General features: G+C 33.9%; 3 protein-coding genes across 4 annotated transcripts; 2 read left to right on the top strand and 1 right to left on the bottom strand.

Annotated features, from left to right (window-relative positions):
* The first annotated feature begins 2966 nt into the window (after positions 1–2966).
* On the top strand, positions 2967–3687 carry LOC127253026 (uncharacterized). The gene has a single exon (XM_051277434.1). It carries the CDS (start codon positions 3047–3049, stop codon positions 3407–3409), a length of 363 nt encoding a protein of 120 aa, XP_051133391.1. The 5' UTR covers positions 2967–3046; the 3' UTR covers positions 3410–3687.
* Positions 3688–4044: 357 nt separating this feature from the next.
* Positions 4045–8894, top strand: LOC127253101 (protein JOKA2-like). 2 transcript variants are annotated; one of them, XM_051277541.1, is made up of 8 exons: positions 4045–4308; positions 4461–4550; positions 5279–6804; positions 6899–7022; positions 7136–7387; positions 7567–7716; positions 7827–8447; positions 8521–8894. In XM_051277541.1, the coding sequence occupies exons 2-8, from the start codon at positions 4521–4523 to the stop codon at positions 8617–8619; spliced, it is 2802 nt and encodes a 933-aa protein (XP_051133498.1). In that variant the 5' UTR covers positions 4045–4308; positions 4461–4520; the 3' UTR covers positions 8620–8894. The 2 variants fall into 2 exon arrangements, with proteins under 2 accessions (XP_051133498.1, XP_051133499.1); XM_051277542.1 differs by having other exon boundaries at positions 4402–4550.
* Positions 8895–9360: 466 nt separating this feature from the next.
* On the bottom strand, positions 9361–14720 carry LOC127253103 (probable serine/threonine-protein kinase WNK3). Its single transcript, XM_051277543.1, has 8 exons — positions 14240–14720; positions 14042–14079; positions 13663–13890; positions 13338–13561; positions 13089–13246; positions 12118–12289; positions 11936–12019; positions 9361–11860 (listed from the first exon to the last, which is right to left on the bottom strand). The coding sequence occupies exons 1-8, from the start codon at positions 14324–14326 to the stop codon at positions 11262–11264; spliced, it is 1590 nt and encodes a 529-aa protein (XP_051133500.1). The 5' UTR covers positions 14327–14720; the 3' UTR covers positions 9361–11261.
* Positions 14721–19828: the final 5108 nt, after the last annotated feature.

The following is a 19828-nucleotide window of genomic DNA, read 5'->3' as shown; positions in this document are numbered from 1 at the left end:
CTACCCTACCCTACCCACACTAAGCTCCCCTGTTTTCTAGTTCATTTTTGTTAACTCTATTCCATCGAACATTACTTCGTTTTGGCTTATCCTCTATATATCTATTGTGAGTATAATAAAATCTTAGAGATATCTATTTATCTATATGTATATATATGTATGCACCGTGCACGCACACACACTTGTGATTTTCAACTTGCTCTCCTTTATGTAGATTAAAAGCAATCAAATTGAAATCCTCCTTGGTTTGACTTTGACCTTGGTAGAAGGTTCTATATATGATAATTAAAAACACACATTATTTAACCCTAAGTAAGCCGTCTTTCTTTGACCTTTTGAGTCCAAAATGATGACAATTTATTTATTGTGTTATCATGTATTAACCCTAAGTAAATCGTCATTCTTTGACCTTTTTGAGTCCAAAATGATAGACAATTTATTTAAATATAAAGAAAACGGAAAGAGGGGTATGAACGTTTTCTTTTTTTTGTGGAAAAGGGAAACCGTGTAGTCATTGGTACCGATCTTCATTTATAACTACTAGTGGGTAACCGTGCGATTCACGGTATTTTTATATTTTACTTTTTTTCCATCAAATTTTTTTATATTTTCGTTAATTTTTTATTAAAAAAATACATTTATTATTTTTTAAAAAAATTAAAATTAGAATTGATGTAATCAATAGTTATGTAATTAATATATATATAATAACAAATTTATTTTTTAAATTTAAATTTATTATTTAATTTTAAATTGAATAAATAAGTATTCTAAGGGAAATCTTCGCTTGTTCCCTCCCAAGGAAGAGAAGTATTTTTTTTGTAAATTTAAAAGAATGCAGCGAGAATACATTCTTCCGCCAGAGCAAGAATGGAATTTGGCATGAGTGCCAAGCGACCGTCATACACGACGACAGAGGCCAAGAATTTGGATCTAAAATACGTTATTTCTACGAAAGGTCCGAGATTGCAGGCGATGGCCATAAGGGGATTGTATTGTTTATGGAAGAATATAGGATTGCCGATTTGTTCCACCCCTTCTGTGTTAGGGGTGACTGCAACCACTATGTGTTCTGCAAAGCGACTCATACCAGTTTTCTGATACCCAAATTCCCAGCACCATTGGTGTACAAGGGTATTTGGATTGCATTGTTCAGCAGAACACCCAAGTTCTTTCCGATCGGGAAACAGTCCCGTGTTTGCTGAATAATGTCAGTAAAAGCAGAGTGCCGTTGCCAAACAAGTACACACTTGTTCTTCCTAAAATTGACATTTTCGGTGACCAAGAGCCCGGGGAGCTCTTCAGCCACTACGAAGATGACAAGGAAATTCTTTTTCTTAGGCAGCGCAATCCAGGCTGCGTGATCGATGATACTCTTGAGACCTGCCGTGTATGCGAGCACGGTAGGGTCTGGCGTATTAACCGTCAATACGATAATGTTTGTATTAAGGGCAATGCGGTAGGGACTGCCCAGGTATTCACCTACCACAAACTGAACTGTGTTCGTGATTACAAGTGGAAAGTGTACCACTTGAAAGAGTATTTTCTTTCCGGTAGATTTCATTCCTGTGTTAAGGCAGGTCTAGAGGATCAAGTTTTGTGTAAAGTGCGGAAATCGTCTTATCCGAATATGTGTTGGTCTTCTAAATTTGACTATGAAGACGACGATATTGATACATATTTTGATATGTTTTTAGATTAGACGATAATATTAATTTTTTCCCCCATAAATATCAAATCAAATACTTATTTTTTATTTTTTATATTATACTAAAAATTAATTTTACATTTAAAACATCACATCAACGCCTATTTATATCGTATCATATAATTATTCACTTTCAAAATTTTTAATATTCAAATCTCAATCCAAAATCCAAATCTCCAACCAAACACATTCTTATCATGTAATTGTACTTCATATTTTATGTGTGTTATGTTAGCTTATTTTTTGTGTTGAGATCAATTGCATCGTGTGTGTCGTAACTTTACATATTACTCACTCGTCGTTCAATTTGTACTCATTTGATCGGATACGAGTGTTAAAAAAAATAAGTAAAAATAAAATCTTTTACTTTTTTTTTTAAAGAAAAAGTAAAAAAAAATTATATTTTTTACTAATACGGAAAACGATAATAAATTTAGATGATAAAAAAAAAAGAATAAATTTAAACGAGAGAGTATATTAAATTGCTAATCTTTTTAGGCAATGGCATTGATCAAGAGCTTAGATAGTATATACTATATTTAAAATGTACATTTTCCAGTCTCTTAACCGGTGTCTTTTAAATTTTTGATCAGATATAGCATAATATATACTACATAGAGTGTTGAATATTATCCCACATTGGTAAATATATAGGAACTTCTCTATTTTTTTATAGAATATCGTATTTAAAAAATATTCAAATAACACATACTCTTATACATTGTGTACTAAATGTTTATTTTTTATGCACAATCAACCAAACTTACTTTAATTTTCATATAACTAATTAATCACCAACCCTTTGTATGCATAGTTCAATGCATCACATATCAATCTCTCTACCTCTATATTTTATATATACGCATGTATATAAGGTTAAGTGCACCAAACTTCGAAGCAAACACAACGTACACTATATTAAAAAAATAAAATAAAATACCAACAACCCATTCATTTATTTTTTCCTTTCAACTTAACTTGATAAAAAAATAACGAATCCAAACAAGGGCCACCTGTGTGCATTGGGATATACCAAACACTTAAAAAAAATAAAAAACAAATGCAATAACATATGTCATAGAAACCCTAACCAAGACTCAACTATATATATAATTTTGACTTCCCATGCATGCTTCCCGTTATTCCATAAAGTTTTCCTCCATTAAACAATCAAGATTAGTATCCTCTTTTGCCAACCTAGCCATGTGCACCCACATGCTTATATGCCCTTTCTCACTCCTTTATATCAATTTTCCCATTCCCATTCTCATACTCTAAAAACCACCATAGCCATTCCATTCAATACCCATTTCCATTTCTTGTTCTTGCCCTCCATTGATGAACCAAATCACAAGAACCACCTTCTTCTTCTTCTTGATCATCATGGCCTTGTGTTTCTTGCTCTCATCGGCCGACCGGATCGCGGCCGCTTGCTACAACATGAGGGCCGTGCACCTTCTTTTCGTTCTTGTTCTCGTGCTCTCCGTGGTTTACGCTATCCGGACTACCATTCTTACATGGATCACTCTCATGGTGCTCTTGGCCTTCGCCGGGAACCGCCGGAGGGTTCTTGTGAAGAAGGGGAGGAAGATCACATCTGATGTGGCAATGTCATCAGCCAAGATTGTGATCAAAGATAAAAGCCTTGTGGCCTTTGGATGTGCTGCTATTGTTAGCCTCATTGCAATAGCTTTGTTGTGAAGACAAGTTAATTAAGATCCTATGGTTTGCCAAAGATGGGGAGGTTGCATTTTGGTGTAGAGGGTTTTCAACCTTAGTTTTGGGCCTTGTAAGAAAAGTGTATAAAGAGTTGTATGTATGTATGTATATTTGATTTTTATGTTTTTTTTTTTTTCTTATTTTCTTATTTGGGACATTTCTTTTTCAACCTAGATGTCTCATTTAATTTAGTTACAAAGGTTATTATTGAAGAATTGGAGAAATGTACTATATTTCTATGCATCTTTTGATACTTTTAGATTGCTTGGCCTTTTTAAGTTATGTTTTCTTTGAATTTTTTTTTTTTTTTTTAGTTTATTTATTATTCAATTCTTATCATTTTTAATTGTTAAAAACATAAAATACTTTTAAAAAAGGGAAAATTTATTTTAGTTCAAAAAAAATAATTGGAAACACAAATAAGTGAAAGGCCCAAATAATTGGGCCTTAAAGAAAGCCCAATAGTTTCCTTCAATTAATTAAGCGGTTAGCATCACGTGGAACGGGTTTATATACAGGCGACACGTGTCACCATCAATACGATCAACGGCCCAGATTCGACAGCCTTATTTTGCTTATTCAACCACGCGATTGTATATAAATTTTTTGGGCACAGGATAGAGTCGACGACTTTCGGCTCTGATTTCCTTAGCGAGCAAGAAACAAGTTTTTGATGCGATAAAAGTTTGGGAACCGAAGGGTCGCCTCACACTCTCCATCTACTCAGAGATTCATTTCGGCCGTGTGCGTGTGGGTGTGCGATTCTGTGCATTTCGTTTCACGGGTTTGTTGAGGGGTCGGGCAGTGTTGAATGGGGTTTGTTGCCACGCTTTGAGTGCCGTGGAAAACCTTTGTTGAGTTGGGGCTTCTTGGCTCAATCGGTGTGGATTTTGACTCGATTTCTGCTTTTGCTTCTCCCTTGTTGATTTGAGTTTTAATTTTCCCTTTTTTTTTTTTTGTTTGGAGCAATTTAGGTTTGATTTTAGGGACTGTTTGGTATCTGTTAAACCTCTGTTGCTGTGTTTGTAAGCAGAAGACGAGGGCGTAAAGGAGGGCTTCGTTTGTGGCTTTTTACTTGAACGCGACTGTATCGATGGAGACTTTCTCCACTTTGGTGATTAAGGTTATTTTCCTTTTGCTTTTATTTTTAGTTGCTTTTTTTTCAAAATAATTTGGTTTTTTCTTGGGCAGCGATTTGTGGCCTTTGGGATCGTTTGGTTGTCTAGTTGATAAGAAATTTTGATTCCTTATCCTTTGGGCTGAAATGGATGATTGCAGATGAAATGTTGTGCCCTTTTCATTTTTGGTTGATTGATACTTGTTGATTTGTCTTTGGAAATTTCTGTTCTTTTAGGCTTTTTATCATTTTTCTGCTTTTTGTGTTCGGTTACTGTGGACAGATGTGGTTATTGAATGATATCTTTGCATTCTGTGACATGATCTAGCTGAAATTTATGGTTATATACCTTTGGCTCAAAATGAATGTCAATTTATGTATGTATATATATTAACACGGAAATATTTATCTAGATGCTTAAACTAGTTGTAATTGACTTAATATGTCTTTCCACATTTTAATCTTTTGTGTCCAATGCATCCTGATGATTGGTGAGCAATCTGATTTTGTTCATAGTGAGTTTGTCATTTCCTTTCGAATGTTTTGGTGTTCTATCTTTGTAAATTAACAAATGCAGCAAGACAAGAAAAAACTAAGCAATTTTATGTCTTCAGATATTGATATGGTGATCCTCTGTGTACATATTTAAGCAATTTTTCCCCCCTTGTCCTTTATGATTAAGTTTTTTAGACTATCATTTAACATTTTTCCCTGTGTAAACATCATTCGGACAGGTCAAGTATGGGGATGTGCTTAGGCGATTTAATTCCCAAATTGTTGATGGGGAGTTGAAACTTACCGTCGATGGACTAAGAAAGAAGATCATAACCCTTTTCAACTTAGATGTTGATGCTCAGCTGGTGCTTACTTATATTGATGAAGATGGTGATCTGGTCACTCTTGCTGATGATGATGATATCCGAGATGTAGTGAAGCAGGGCCTGAATCCTTTGAGGATTACTGCTAAACTGTTTGCTGCAAAAGAAGGCTCGCAGGAGACACGTTCAGCAGGAAATTCAACTCCTTTGAGCTCACCGCCTTTGGAGACACCCATGCCAAATACTAATATCAATGATTCCGGACTTCTGAGGAATTTTCAGGAGCCTTCGCGGGAAATGCTTGTGGGTTTGGCTTCCAAGTTGGCTAATGTGGCATCTGCAGCCTCTTCTTCTGCTCCTGGTGGTGCTGAGCTTGTGGACCATTACATACGATTGGGATTGTCTTATTTGGAGCGCCGGGAATCCCAGAATGTGAATGCCAGCCCGTTGATGCAAAATGCTGATAATGCTTTCTCTGAGCTTCTGAGAAATGTTCCAGAGTCTATGCGGGGAGTGGTTGCTAAATACGTTTCCTTGATTACATCTTTGGCGGATGGATCATCTTCCTCAGCACCTGGTGGAACTGAGCTATGGGATGCATTAAAAACGTTGATTTTATTGCAATTGGATCAGAGGTCAGGGTCCCAGCCCCAGGCTGGAGTACAGTCTAGCACACAGACTGGTGGAGTTCCTGGAAGTGAAACTGCAGCAGAAACCAAGAACCCGGAACTCAAGGATGATCCAGCTGACACATTAAAGATGCCATCTAATTTGAAATCTGAGCTAGCTTCAAGAAGTGATGGGAGCTTGGACAAACTTAAAACTGAAGCTGCCATGGATAATGAGGATGTGAATATCCATAGCGCAACAGGGGGACAGGCAGAGAATCCATTCTTCGACTTTAAGGCTCCGCTACTTGGCTCTAGAAATACGAACACCATGCAACCAAGTGACAGCACATCAGTTAATCCTGCCCCAGCTCCAGTTCATCCCAAATCAGGTGGTCTCGGAGCGGATAATAATAAACATAAGGGCAAGGAAGTTGTTGGATCTCCTTCAAATGAGAGGTCTAATATGCCAGTTCACTTGCCACATGTCTTGCATAGTGCTGGAAAGACTGGTGGAGTTGGTATTGTATCTTGTGAGTTTCCTTCAGTTGCAAACATCCTTGCTAGAGACGAGGCTAATAGACTAAAGGAACCAATTGGATCTGGACATAATAATGTTATTGTCTCTGATCCTCGTCCCACCATGAATGACTGTCCATTTTCTGGAATATCTATGGAGAATGTCTCAGCTGCCCCGCATATCCCTGTTGTCCAACATCCGTTTAGGAGGAGCATGAGTCAGAATGATGGCACTCAGGATGTCTTCCATCGTGGGGTTCGATGTGATGGTTGTGGTATCCATCCTATAATTGGCCCTAGATTTAAGTCGAAAGTGTAAGAACTACTATATCAAGTCTGATCTTGTTATTTGAATCTATTATAAGTTTATATGCCGAAACTTAATCTAGATTACTTTCCCCCCCTGCAGAAAGGTGGATTACGATTTGTGCAGCACGTGCTTTGCTAAAATTGGAAATGACAGTGACTATACCCGAATGAATATTCCTATGGCCTATAGGGGTCATTTTCCTTTCAAGGGATTTGCTGGGGCTGTATGTATTCATTTCTTTTATTTTTCTTTTCCCTCTCTCTCTCTCTCTCTCTCTCTCAGAATGAACAGTTTTGATTATTAATCTTTTGTTGGTGTTCTTATAATCCATTGTAGCATGCAAGGAACCGAAGGACAAATCCACCACAGGTTTATAGGGGATGTAGAGTTAAGCCAGCCGCAGCAAAGCTAGACAGTTGCTTTGTTCAAGATGTGAATGTAATTGACTTCACTGTCATGGCGCCTTCAACTCCATTTACCAAGATATGGAGGATGAGGAACAGTGGTGCATTTGAGTGGCCCCAAGGAACACAGCTAGTGTGGATTGGAGGAGACAAAATGAGCAATGCTCTGTCTGTTGAATTAGAGGTAATTAATGACACATCATTGTCCAACTACACATATTTTTCGAGATTATTCTGCCCTTTCGAAGATTGTTCTATAACTGTGTTGCATTTAAAATTAGCCCTATTAGCCTGTTCCTAGTATATAAATTTGGTGGAATCTTGTTGGATCCAATCGGTTGTTATGGCTTCTATGTTCTACAGATTCCCGCCAGTCTTGTGTGGATGAATCAGGAGCTTGATATCGCCGTTGATTTCATTTCTCCCAAGCAGCCAGGTCGGTACATCTCCTACTGGAGAATGGCGACGCCATCAGGTCAAAAGTTTGGGCAGCGTGTTTGGGTTCTCATCCAGGTGGGAAGATCCCACAATTTATTTGTTTTCAACCACCTATTGTCTTGAACCTCCCACAATGTTCATATAAAGTTGTGCTTAAGTTTTTGTCCTTTTCTAATCCTCCTCAGGTTGATGCTTCTCTGGAAGAACCTCCACTTGAAAATATTCGGAACTTGAACTTGAACTTACCCCCTGCAACTGCTTGCTCTGGCCCTGAAATTATTAATGTCAATGCTGAGCCAATTGGAGTATACAACCATCCTGAATCTGAAAGCTCGAAGAGGGTTCACGAATTACTGCTACCAAACAACGAGCAGGAATTGAGGTTCCCCATTAACGATAGCTTGTTGGTTGGCAACGGGGCATCAAGCTCTGCCTCAGATCCAATTTCATATCCCATCATTGATCTCTCCGATGTAGCATCAGCTTTCCCATCAGAAGCTCCCCCGGATATTCAGGCAGTGAAGATGCCGTCACTCTCTGCTGCACCTGTAGAAAGTCCTCTTCGGGTGCCTATGCCATCATTCTCTGCCAGACCGCCGGTTGCAAGTCCACTGCCATCTGAAGTGAACCTGGAAAAGGATCAAATTGAGGACAAACTTCTGAGGGAACTCGAGGAAATGGGATTCAAGCAGCTCGATTTGAACAAGGAAGCTCTGAGGATGAATGAGTATAACTTGGAAGATGCTGTGGATCATCTCTGTGGTGTTACTGAGTGGGACCCAATGCTCGAGGAGCTCCAGGAGATGGTGAGCCGACATTATACTTATGTTCTGCTTTTGAGTGTGATTCTTATTCTTATGGATTGTTTGTCTTGAACAGGGTTTCGATGATAGAGAAATGAACAAGAAGCTGCTGATGAAGAACAATGGGAGCATCAAGCGCGTCGTTATGGATCTGATTGCCGGCGAGACTGATTAGTAAGATATATATATATATATGTGTTTCTGTTAATAATCTTTGGGTAAATAAAATGGGAATCTGGAATTGAGGAGTTTGTAATGGTTACTAAATATGCTGCTGCTGCTGCTATAACTCAATTTCAATTTATTAGTCTGTGGACAAGAACAAGAACAAATCGTGTGTTTATCTGTGTTTCTGTTTTACTTTGTTGATGGTTGTTTCTGTCTATCTATCTATCACTGATTTGAAATCGACCATTATAATATTATCATGCCTGGACTTGGACTTGTTTCTGTATTTGTGCAAACTTTGATCTTTCTTGGCAGCTCAATAAAAGGTATATACAGTAGATAAATTAATTGAGAAATGATGGTTGATAGAGCTCACAATGGGTCCATCTGTCTCGGGTTGAATACTTTAAACGGATTAAATTACTCAATCCTAACATGATTTGTTTATGAGCCAGTCAGGTTCGTGTTGACCCGTTTATTATCGTGTCGAGTTTGGGTTGACTCGCGTTGACCCATATACATAATTAAGTCGAATTTTTTTATTCATATTAAATAATTTTTGTTAGGTTGTCGTGTTATGTTAGCTTTTTTTATTGGTTTGAGTCTAAATTATGTCAAATTATTTAAATTTGAACTTAGTTTAAATTAATTTATGAGAAAATTATTAAATTATGATTATTTTATATATATAATAAATATATTAATCAATATTAATATATTATAATTGGATTGTCGTGTCGGATTCGTATCAATTCGTATATATAATCGGGTTGAAATATTTGATATAAATTTAATTATTTGGTGTCGGTCAGTTTTCCGGTTATTGGTTGGTCTCGTTTGTTGGTAGAATGGGCTATGTCATTGTTGGGCCTACTATATTTGATATTGGGCCTACGTCATTCTTGATGGCCCAATAGGTCTGGTTGAAATTGGAGTCCACATAAACAACATACATTTATAACGTAACATGACGTGATGACAAAGCATTTTGGTTGTATTGTATTGTATTGTGATTCTGCGAGCTCACAACTAGGGCATTTATAGGGCAGAATCACAATTGAGATTCAAATTGATAAGGGAGAAATCCAAACAAAGAAAATTCGGAAGTTGGATGGAATAATAAAATAAACAAAGGCGTGAATTTGTTTGTGTTTATCATCCTTCAAGTTCTTTTCTTTTTTCCATTCTCACATTCAACAAATCAATAAAAATATACTAGCGAGTAACCCGAATTCTAGGGCTAACTGCCTGATGGAGAGAAGTGGTTTTGTAAAATAATTTGAAGAGATATACTCTCTTCGTCATGCAAATCTGTGTTCGATAATTTTTTCTTTTATAATAAAAAATAGTAAAAAATAAAATAATTTTTTACTTAAAAATGAAATGAGAATATTTTTCGATGATAACCCAAAAAAAAAAGTAAACATAAATTTAAATGACGATTGAATATATTTTATATAAAATATAAAAAATTATTTTAGGGCTAACTGTCTTACGGAGAGAAGTGGCCGTGGATTTTTTTTATATAAAATATAAAATATTATGTAAATAATATAAAAATAATTAAAAAGTAAAATATAGTGACGATAAAATGAGAGAAAATCTAAAAAAAATACGCCCTTGGTATTTTTTTTTTTTTCAACATTTCAGAATTTCTAAAAATCTCTAATCTAACCCAAACCAAAAGCTTTTATAAGAGCTTATGCAGCATCATAAACCAAAAAACAAAAAGTTTAAAAAAGAATATTTTACTAGTAGAGCTAAACTAAAGATCAAACATGTGTTTATACGGATACTTCTCAAACCTTGGGCACTATTCTTCTATGACATTCCAAGGGAAGGTTACACTGCTAGTGCTGATTTGAAAAAATTAGTATCTTGCATATTGGCACCTATAAAATATCAAAACAGCACAAGTTTTTGTTAAAAATAACATGTACTATTTTTTATAATGACATATGTTGTTTGTTTATATTTAGATGTGTGCTATGCAAGTGTATGTCATGTGCTGAAATGAATTGTTGCATATGTTGTATGAAACTATATCATGTTTCATTTAAATTATGCGTTGTCACTAACATTACCGTATGTTGTAACTAACATTACCATGTGTTGTTTGCTAGATCTTTGATTGTTGTTAATTCATATGTTGTGTTTGTATTATATTAATAAATAATGTGTCACCAACGTTACCGTATATGCTATTTGTTAGGTATTGTTCAGCACAATGCTGAATCCAACCGCAACCCAATGTTATCAAATCATTTTTCTCTAAATATTATGTTACATATTAAGTACTGGATATAATATTTTAAATATAAATATAAAAATAAAAATAACCAAAAAAACACACCTAAAGCAGAGCAGCTATGCTTTCTTAACCTATATTTAGAAACAGCCAAAACGAAAAAAATCCAGTAGTGTTTTTATGCCTTAATAGTTCGTCGAGCCGAGGAGGCGATAGGTTCATATACTACACGGTCATCTCGACTAAAACCGGCTCCCCATCTACGCCAAAAGGGCCGTAAAACTCCACATTGTTTCAGTATATTAAAGCGCAAAACAAATTAAAGACGAAGAAAGTGCATGAGTATGAACACAAGGCGTACCCGGCGATCCAGAATCAGAATTCCCCGCTGGCTTTCGCAGTTAATTTCCCGACATCTCCCTGTTATAAATATTGAGAACGTTCTTTTGAGCCTCCGGCGAAAGTTCCATCAAAAGATCGCGAATCTGGTCTTTATGCTTCTGCTTCAATTCATCGAGCTCCTTTCCCTGTGCATCCAGCATTTGCTCGAGCTTCTCAATAGTCGTGTTGATATTATTGCTCGATTCAGCCTCATTATAAGTTACGTCGCGCTTTCCAGAATCATTACAGCCCTGATCATGCTCGACCTGCCTCAGAGGAGAGGCGTCGCTGCCTTTAGGAGAATCACACCAGATTTTGCGACCAGATGGGAGTCTCTCCATAACAAGAGGAACAGGGGAGGTCGGGTTATTTGCTGCTGGTGGGGTGGGGGAGGGATTGTCGTTAGGTTCATGCGCATCGTCGGAAATGAAACTGTTGTTTTGAGAAAGTTGTCGGGGTCCCCAATCAGGAATGTGGGATTTGATTGCTCCATCGATCATTGATGACAGAGCTGATATGTCGAGATTTCCCACGTCCAGTTCCACGACCATTTCACTTGCAACAGCGACGGATGTATCCTCGTCGATATCGAACGGGAAAAGAATAGTCCGAAGCTCACCTAATATTGTAAAGATCGTAAATAATTAGTGTTCATGAGGATATCTTTCCTCTATAAATAACTAAATAAGATTACCTGTTGAAGTCGGTACTTTAAGTTTGAGGAATATTGTATTATGATCTTTTCGTTGACCTTCCACCGTAAAGTCTCTGCTTCCCTCTTCAGAATTTCACCAATCGCCAAAACAGTCGTTATAATCTACAAATGTAATGGCAGTGATGAATACGCTGTATAGAAATGAAACTTGCAAAGGGTACCTGCAACAGAGGGCTCCTGAGGTCGGCTGCTCCTGGAAACAACATCTTGGAGAAATGGATCCATCAGTAGTTCTCCAGCTGACAACCGATCAGATACTTTGGAAATGCATTTTTCTATGAATTGCCGGATGTCAGGATCCTTCACTTTTTCTAGCGAAGCGGGTTTGATACCCTTTTCCGAGAGTGAAAGAACTCAGATTACAGAATCGGAGATGAATAAGCTAACCCATCAGCAGCTAGAAATATCCAGATAAACACGGACTAGTTTTTGCTTTTAATAATTGAACTATCAAACTTAAAGGAAGAACAAGAATTTCAGAAAATTAATCCAACTTAAAAACAAGACAACCAAGTTGTAAACCTAGCAGATATTTATCGGTTTTAGTGTGATCAAATGATATTTCATGGTAACAAAGAGATCCAGACATCCTAATGAACATGGATCGTGTACATAAAAATCAGACTCCAAAATTCATAGTGAAACAATAGGTGACCAGCAATGATGAGAAACATGGTGCAAGACCGCGTAAATTTCAGAAGTTAAGCATGGCCTAAGATGAATATTTCCTAGAATAGTTTTAAAACCTGACTTCGGATGTACGACAGTAATGCTGAAGACAATCAAGAAAGCACTTTATAATGATATATAGCAGCCACAGATACAGGAAACATCGCCTTGAACAGGTGTCTAAACCAGATACCATCATAGCAATGTCATTTGCATTGTTAAAATTTAAGATGTAATCCACCTTGGAGCTTTTGAAAATGGTTTGGAAACGGCTAGGATTTGCACAGACAAGTTAATCTACGAGACGATCTCTGGATTTCTTTATAGATCATGGTTTCCACCTACTTTTATTAGGCTATTCTTCTGTTTCCGAATTCTAAAGTGACATTCCAATATATATGATATGATACATCTTAAAATAGAAAAGAATGGAAACAAAACTTAGACATCAAGACTAACTTACAGAAGTAACTTTTTTATATATCTGAGCTGCATTGGAGCATTCGGAATATGGATACTCGAGGGTCACAAGCTCCAGCAAGCACATACCAAAGGAATATATATCCACAAGTTCATTATATTCCTCTTCATAAAGCTCTGGCGCCATAAATTCCGGGGTGCCTATATCAAAATCACATATCTAATATACCACGACAACCTCAAAATATACCAAATTGAAAAAGAGAACAGCCACAAGTCACTAAAAACTTACCTATGACACTTTGAACCGCCCGAGTGTGCTGAAGGATAGCAGCAAGTCCAAGATCTCCAATTTTTACCTCCCCTTGATTCCCATTAACAAATATATTATCACATTTCAAGTCCCGGTGAATAATTGGGGGGTCATGACTATGAAGATACAAAACCCCCTCTAGAATTTGTCGAGACCACTTCTTAAGTGCTCGAACATCAACGTGATTATGTTTCTTCCGGTACCTATGGATTCCCATTCACCAGTTTCAGTGAAATTCGACAAACCAGATATCTAGCTCCCACAAAACAATAACAAAAGTGGATCATTCCCAAGTTTAACATACTGTCGCAGAGTCCCGGATGTGAAAATTTCAGTGATGAAGTTGATCTGCCCGTGCCTTTCGTCCACCCATGAGTAGTGCAATTTGATTATATTTTTGTGCTTGAGAGTTTTAAGCAAGTTCACTTCAGAAAACAGCCGCTCCATGTCGAAGGAGCTTTTCATTACATCAGAAAGTTTAACCTGATTCCAGGCCACCTCCAGCCCTTCAAATTCATCAAATGCTCTGTAACTATATTGGAAATTTTAACATCAAGGATGCACAAAGAACTGCAGTTCAAATCATACATTATTTTTCAGAAACCTACAGCAATTTCTTCCAGATAACAACAATCAAAGCATATATATATATAAATATATAGATTAGGTTCCAGTAAGGATACACTTTTTTGAACGCTCCTTTCCCCAATACTTCTTTATACTGCCAAAAAACAATATTCGCAATAGAAACAGATTGAAATAGCACAACAAAAATTACGGTAAATTATCTCACAATTCCAAAATGTAAAACGAGCAGATAAACAACGTATTCCTAACGAGGAAAAAAATTTCCAGAAATCCTGGAAAGTTTAAACACGAACCCGACCGTATCGACCGGTTGGATCGACCTCCACAAATTCTGCCCCAGCATCGGCATCGTTGTGTTCCGACGCCGATTCCGGTCGCATTCTCCCACTTTAGCCTACAACAGAACAACAAACAAACGAAAATCGACCTAGAACAGATCTACAGCTGACAAAATCCCTGTATATGTTCCAGAAATCGTCCGGTTTTCCCGCAATCCGATTCAAAACAAACTCAACTGTGCATCAAAACGATATGGTCCATACGATTCGATTGTTTCGAATATCAACGGTGAAGGAATTTCAACCGGCGCCGCAATCTGAGTTCCGTATGGAGAAAATTGGACGTCTATTACGCGAGCATCATCATTATTGCGTCCATTGAAATCGCCATGTGAGTTATGCATTGAGGCATGAATGAAGGAAGAAACATTTTCGAAGACTGTTTGCGTTTCTTATACAAAACAATTCCTTCTCTCTTCAAGTACCCCCCTTTTCTTTTCTTTTTTTCTTTTTTTTATAGGTTACGGGAAAAAATGGAGGGTTTCTTTGGGTTGAATTCGAGTTTTATTTTATTTATTTTTAATATAATTTTTAATTTAAATAATATTTTAATATAAATATATATATATATTTATTTAGTATAATTATTAATTTTGATTTAAAGAAGAAATCAAACTCATACTACTCCTACATATTTATATTTTAAAATTACAGTTAGATTCAAATACATTTTAAAATAGTTTTTTAGTTGGTAAGAAATTTAAAATTGCATACTCCCTCTGTCCATAAACATACCATTTTTCATTTTTGTGGCGTATAAAAAAAATATATAATTTTTTAATTTAAGTAATTACATAGTATGTCCAACATAATTAATACTTTTACAATTTTAAATATATTATATAAATATTATTATTTTTTTATGACATGATTTAATATGAACAATTTTGTTTTTTTCACCATAAACCAATATAATACTAATATTTAAAAATTTACGTGCAAAAAGTAAATACTATTCATTTTGGGATGGAAGTAGTATCTTTTTTTATGTTAAGTAAATAAATATTGAATATGAGATCATATATATGTGATATGCTTTTACTATAATATTTTAAAAAATAAAATACTTTGTTTGAAAAATAATACTTCCTTTTTTTTTCGGTTATGATGTACCTTTTACTATAGATACGAAAGTGTAAGATATAAAATTAGTAAATAATTAAGAATTTTTAGTAAAAATAATTATCGTATAATAACAATAATTTTAAATTAAAATTAAACAAATTAATTAATTTAATTAAAATGTAAAAAGTTATAAATTTAAAAAAAAAATTAAAATATATAATTTTTTTCAAAAAATTAAAAGTAACAAAACAAAACAAGTGGAGAAAGAGAAAATGATAAATGAGAGGAAGGAGTAGTAATATAATAAAAAGTAATTTTAAAATATACACATATATCATAATGTTCTTTTTGGTATAAATATTTTTGTTCTTTTAATTTTCAAAAACCTTTTTAATTTTTTATTATTAAATACTGAAAATATGAAAGTATTATTAATGTTATATATATATATATAATTTAATATAAAAAATTAATATTTTATAAAAATTTATTGATTTTTGTGAGTTGATACTATTATATTATAGATTTATTTGTCTAATTTTTTTAAGAATTTTCGATATATATAATATTTTATTTTATTTTTATAAAAGTCGACATTCAACATAAAATATAATTATATTTTTTTTATATTGACACACTATTTTTTATATCTCATATAAAAAAATTTTTTAAATCAAGACACTTATCAAACAAACCATCTATTAATGTATGTATATATTTAAGTTTTTTTAATAATATTCATCGAAATACATAGTCACAAAAAATTGTTATACGAACCCCTTGACGAGATTACAAACAATGCACAAACCAAATGTAAATAGATCGGATAAGAGTTTGTATGAAAAAATATAATAAAACCATCATAAGAATCAAATGTGATCGAACAAAAATATAGAAAACAACAACAGGAGGTTATCAAGTCGATATTGACTTGAACATCTGAAATTGGAGAATGGTAAACTGGAATAAAAAAATAATGAGAGGTTCAAAAAAAGAAAAGGCAAACTTGAAGTATTGTCGATTGAAAAGCCATTCGGAAACCATAGAAAAATTGGTTATCAAGAATCAGTGATGCCTAAACCAACTACTTTTGTGAAAGGAGGTCTGCTTACCGATGTGAAAATTTCAAAGAAACTCCCAAAGAAAAAGGTGACTAAAGTTTCAAAGTAAAATATAAATAAAAGGCATAATAGAAATCTCATTAAGAACAGACGTGTCAATTCGATGTCACAACAATAGAATAACTGCAGGTACTAATATCGATTTGGTAATATTGGTCACGTTGTTTCAAGCTGACAAGGAATTTGATGACTGGAAAGAGAGTTCATTGACACTCAGAGGAACTGAGATAAAGAATTATGTTCAAAAAAAAATGAAGACAAAAAGATAATCAACCTCAGGTGATATACAATGTCATTCTATCAAGTCAATAAATCACTAGTTCATCCCGATGGTATTTCGATAGTGGTTGCTCACGTTATATAACAAATCATAAGCGTCTCTTGAAAGATTATGTAGCTGAAAAATATGGAGAAGTGATATTTAGAGACGACACCACTTGCAGGCTATGGTTCTCTTGAAATCAAATGAATATTGAAGCTCTCGAAGGTATATTTTGTTGAAGGCTTAAACACTAATCTCGTTAGTATCATTCAATAATGTAATGATGAATTGTAAGTGAATTTTATCAAAGATACTTGTAAGGTGTACAATAATAAGAAGGAATGTGTAATGACAAAAAAAAAATGTCAAGAAATAATTGTTTTCTCCTTGACAAACAAATGAACGTGCATTGATATCTAAGGATGATGAAGCTTTATTGTGGCGCACAATTCTTAGCCATGTTAACCAGCATAACTTGATAAAATATATCGATAATCAGTGTTTCAAGATCACAAGCAGCAGCGCACAAATCAGAAGTAAATCAGATCAGATAAGATTAAATATGATCAAACAAAAGGTAGAGAACAAGCATAGGATGTTACAACTTAAATATGACAAATTTCGGCATTAGCAGTGTGTCTCACAAGAAGATCAAACTTTCTAACGTCGTGAGACAAATCGGAAGTGTGTCATATACACGCGCCGCTAATCATAATTATACTTTAAACGTGTGGTCACCGGAATACAAGGAAGACGACAAAAGGGGTGGTGACATACAACGGTTCTTGAAATACTTATTGCTATGATATCATATAAATTTTGAGAGAGAATAATAAAATTGTATTAATTTAAAATTAAATGTGTGCATAACTATATATATACACGGTAAACTAATAAAAACACAAAATAAAATAATACTAACAATAAAAATAATAATAGGGTAACAATTATGGCTAACATCAAATAATTGTAGCATGTTTAGTGCTTCGACACTAATTTCACTTTTTATTAAATTAATAGAAGTGCTAAAAATTAATATGTTGTTTAATAAGAGTGATTACCTATTTCATTGTGTTTGATTTTTTATAGTATTATTTTCATTGTGCTTATTTACTATTTATAATTTTTAGATATATTTTTTAACCATTTTGGTTATTGTGTTAATTCGGTAAATATTTATAAAAAAATTAGCATATAATAAATTATATAATTATATGTAGAAATATATAATTTTGAATAATATATTCTAATTCGGTCGGTAAATATTTATAAAAAAATAGTATATACTCCTTCCGTCCCGTAGAAATATTACCGTTTACTTTTTGTACATAAATTTTTTAATATTAGTATTATATTGAGTTATAGTAAAAAAGACAAAAATATCCCTAATATATTAATATAAAAGTAATGACATTTCTATAGTGTAAGTTGGAATGTTATTTATTATTTTAGGTAGCTAGTACAATTACTAAATTAGAAAACTGACGGAAATGAAAAATGACAACATTTCAATTGAACAGATGGAGTATTAATATAATATATAACAAATTATATTATAACATGTAGCAAAATATAATTTTGAATAATATATTCGGATTCAATTAGTAAATATTTATAAAAAAAATAGCATATATTACATTATTAATATAATATATAACAATATTTTAATAGAAAATTTATATAATTATAGGTAGCAAAATATAATTTAATTTTAAAACAATAATATATTAAGCAAATTATACGGCACAACACGACACAATATATAATCCAACACAATAAATCTTAATAGCATAACACATTATAAAATTGTATGTAACAAAATATATGTTGATTTTAATATGAAATATAACTCATACAACATATGTTTTTATATAACATAACATATATTATCTGCCTTGTCATCACCATCCTAAGGTCATCTCCAAAGCAACCTAAAAAATGAGGTTGCAGCTCCAAATATGGAGATTTATCTCTCCAACCCAACTCCATATCTAACACCATTTTTTGTGTTGCGCTGCAGCAACGTCAAATTTAGAGTTTTTTACTTTTTTTTTAAAAAAAAAATTAACAAATTGTAAATTGGTCTCTATAAGAATTAATCTGTAATTTTTTATATTTTAATTGTATATATTTATATTTTTTAATATAAAAAATTGTTTAAAATAATATATAAAATAGAATATTTAGAGAATATTCTTTTTGGAGTTGAAAATAAAGTTGTGGGTTAGAGTTAAATTACCGTAGTTAAAACTGGATAAATGGAGTTGATGAGTTGGAAACGGCCTAATAGTCATTTTTTTTAAGGTATGAAAAATAATGAGTATATTATAAAGAAGGGTAAACTGTTTTTTTTAAGTCCCGTAACTGGACCCCTTATCATTTTAGTCTCGTAAATGGAGCCTGTCGCAAACTAGTCCCATAAGTGAAAAATTTTCGCTGTTTTAGTCCTCCGGCGCCGGAGACGCCCGCGTGGCTCGCCGGAGGTGACGTGTCCACCAGGTGTGACCTGTCGAACACGTGGATTTTTTATTTTATTTTTCATTTTTTAAATTTTTTTAATTTTAATTTTATTTTTTTATTTGGTCCAACTAAAAATAAAAAATTTAAGAAAAATGAAAAAAAAAAAAAAAAAAAAAACGTGTCCGCCAGGTGTCGCTGACCTGGCGGGACACCTGGCGGACACGTCACCTCTGACGAGCCACGCGGGCGCTCCGGCGCCAGAGGACTAAAACAACGAAAATTTTTCACTTATGGGACTAGTTTGCGACAGGCTTCACTTACGGGACTAAAATGATAAGGGGTCCAGTTACGGGACAAAAAAACAGTTTACCCTATCAAGAATAATATTTTACGTTTTTTTGTTGAATTTTGTGTATTTTTATTAAATATTATTATTATATTTTTTGGATAATAATTTTAGAGAATTTTATAAATAAAAATAATAATAATTGCTTTATTTTACTAAAATAACATTAATTTAATTAAAAAAAATTAATAAAAGCTATCGCTTAGATGACAAGGATCCTCAAGCCCAAAATGACTCGTATCCTCATAGCCTCAAAAACATATTTATATGTACATGTGTATTTATGTATA

Source organism: Andrographis paniculata, unplaced genomic scaffold (assembly GCF_009805555.1).
Source record: "Andrographis paniculata isolate CXL003 unplaced genomic scaffold, ASM980555v1 Contig49END, whole genome shotgun sequence".
NCBI classification, from domain to species: domain Eukaryota; kingdom Viridiplantae; phylum Streptophyta; class Magnoliopsida; order Lamiales; family Acanthaceae; genus Andrographis; species Andrographis paniculata.
This window is presented reverse-complemented; position numbering and strand designations above follow the sequence as displayed.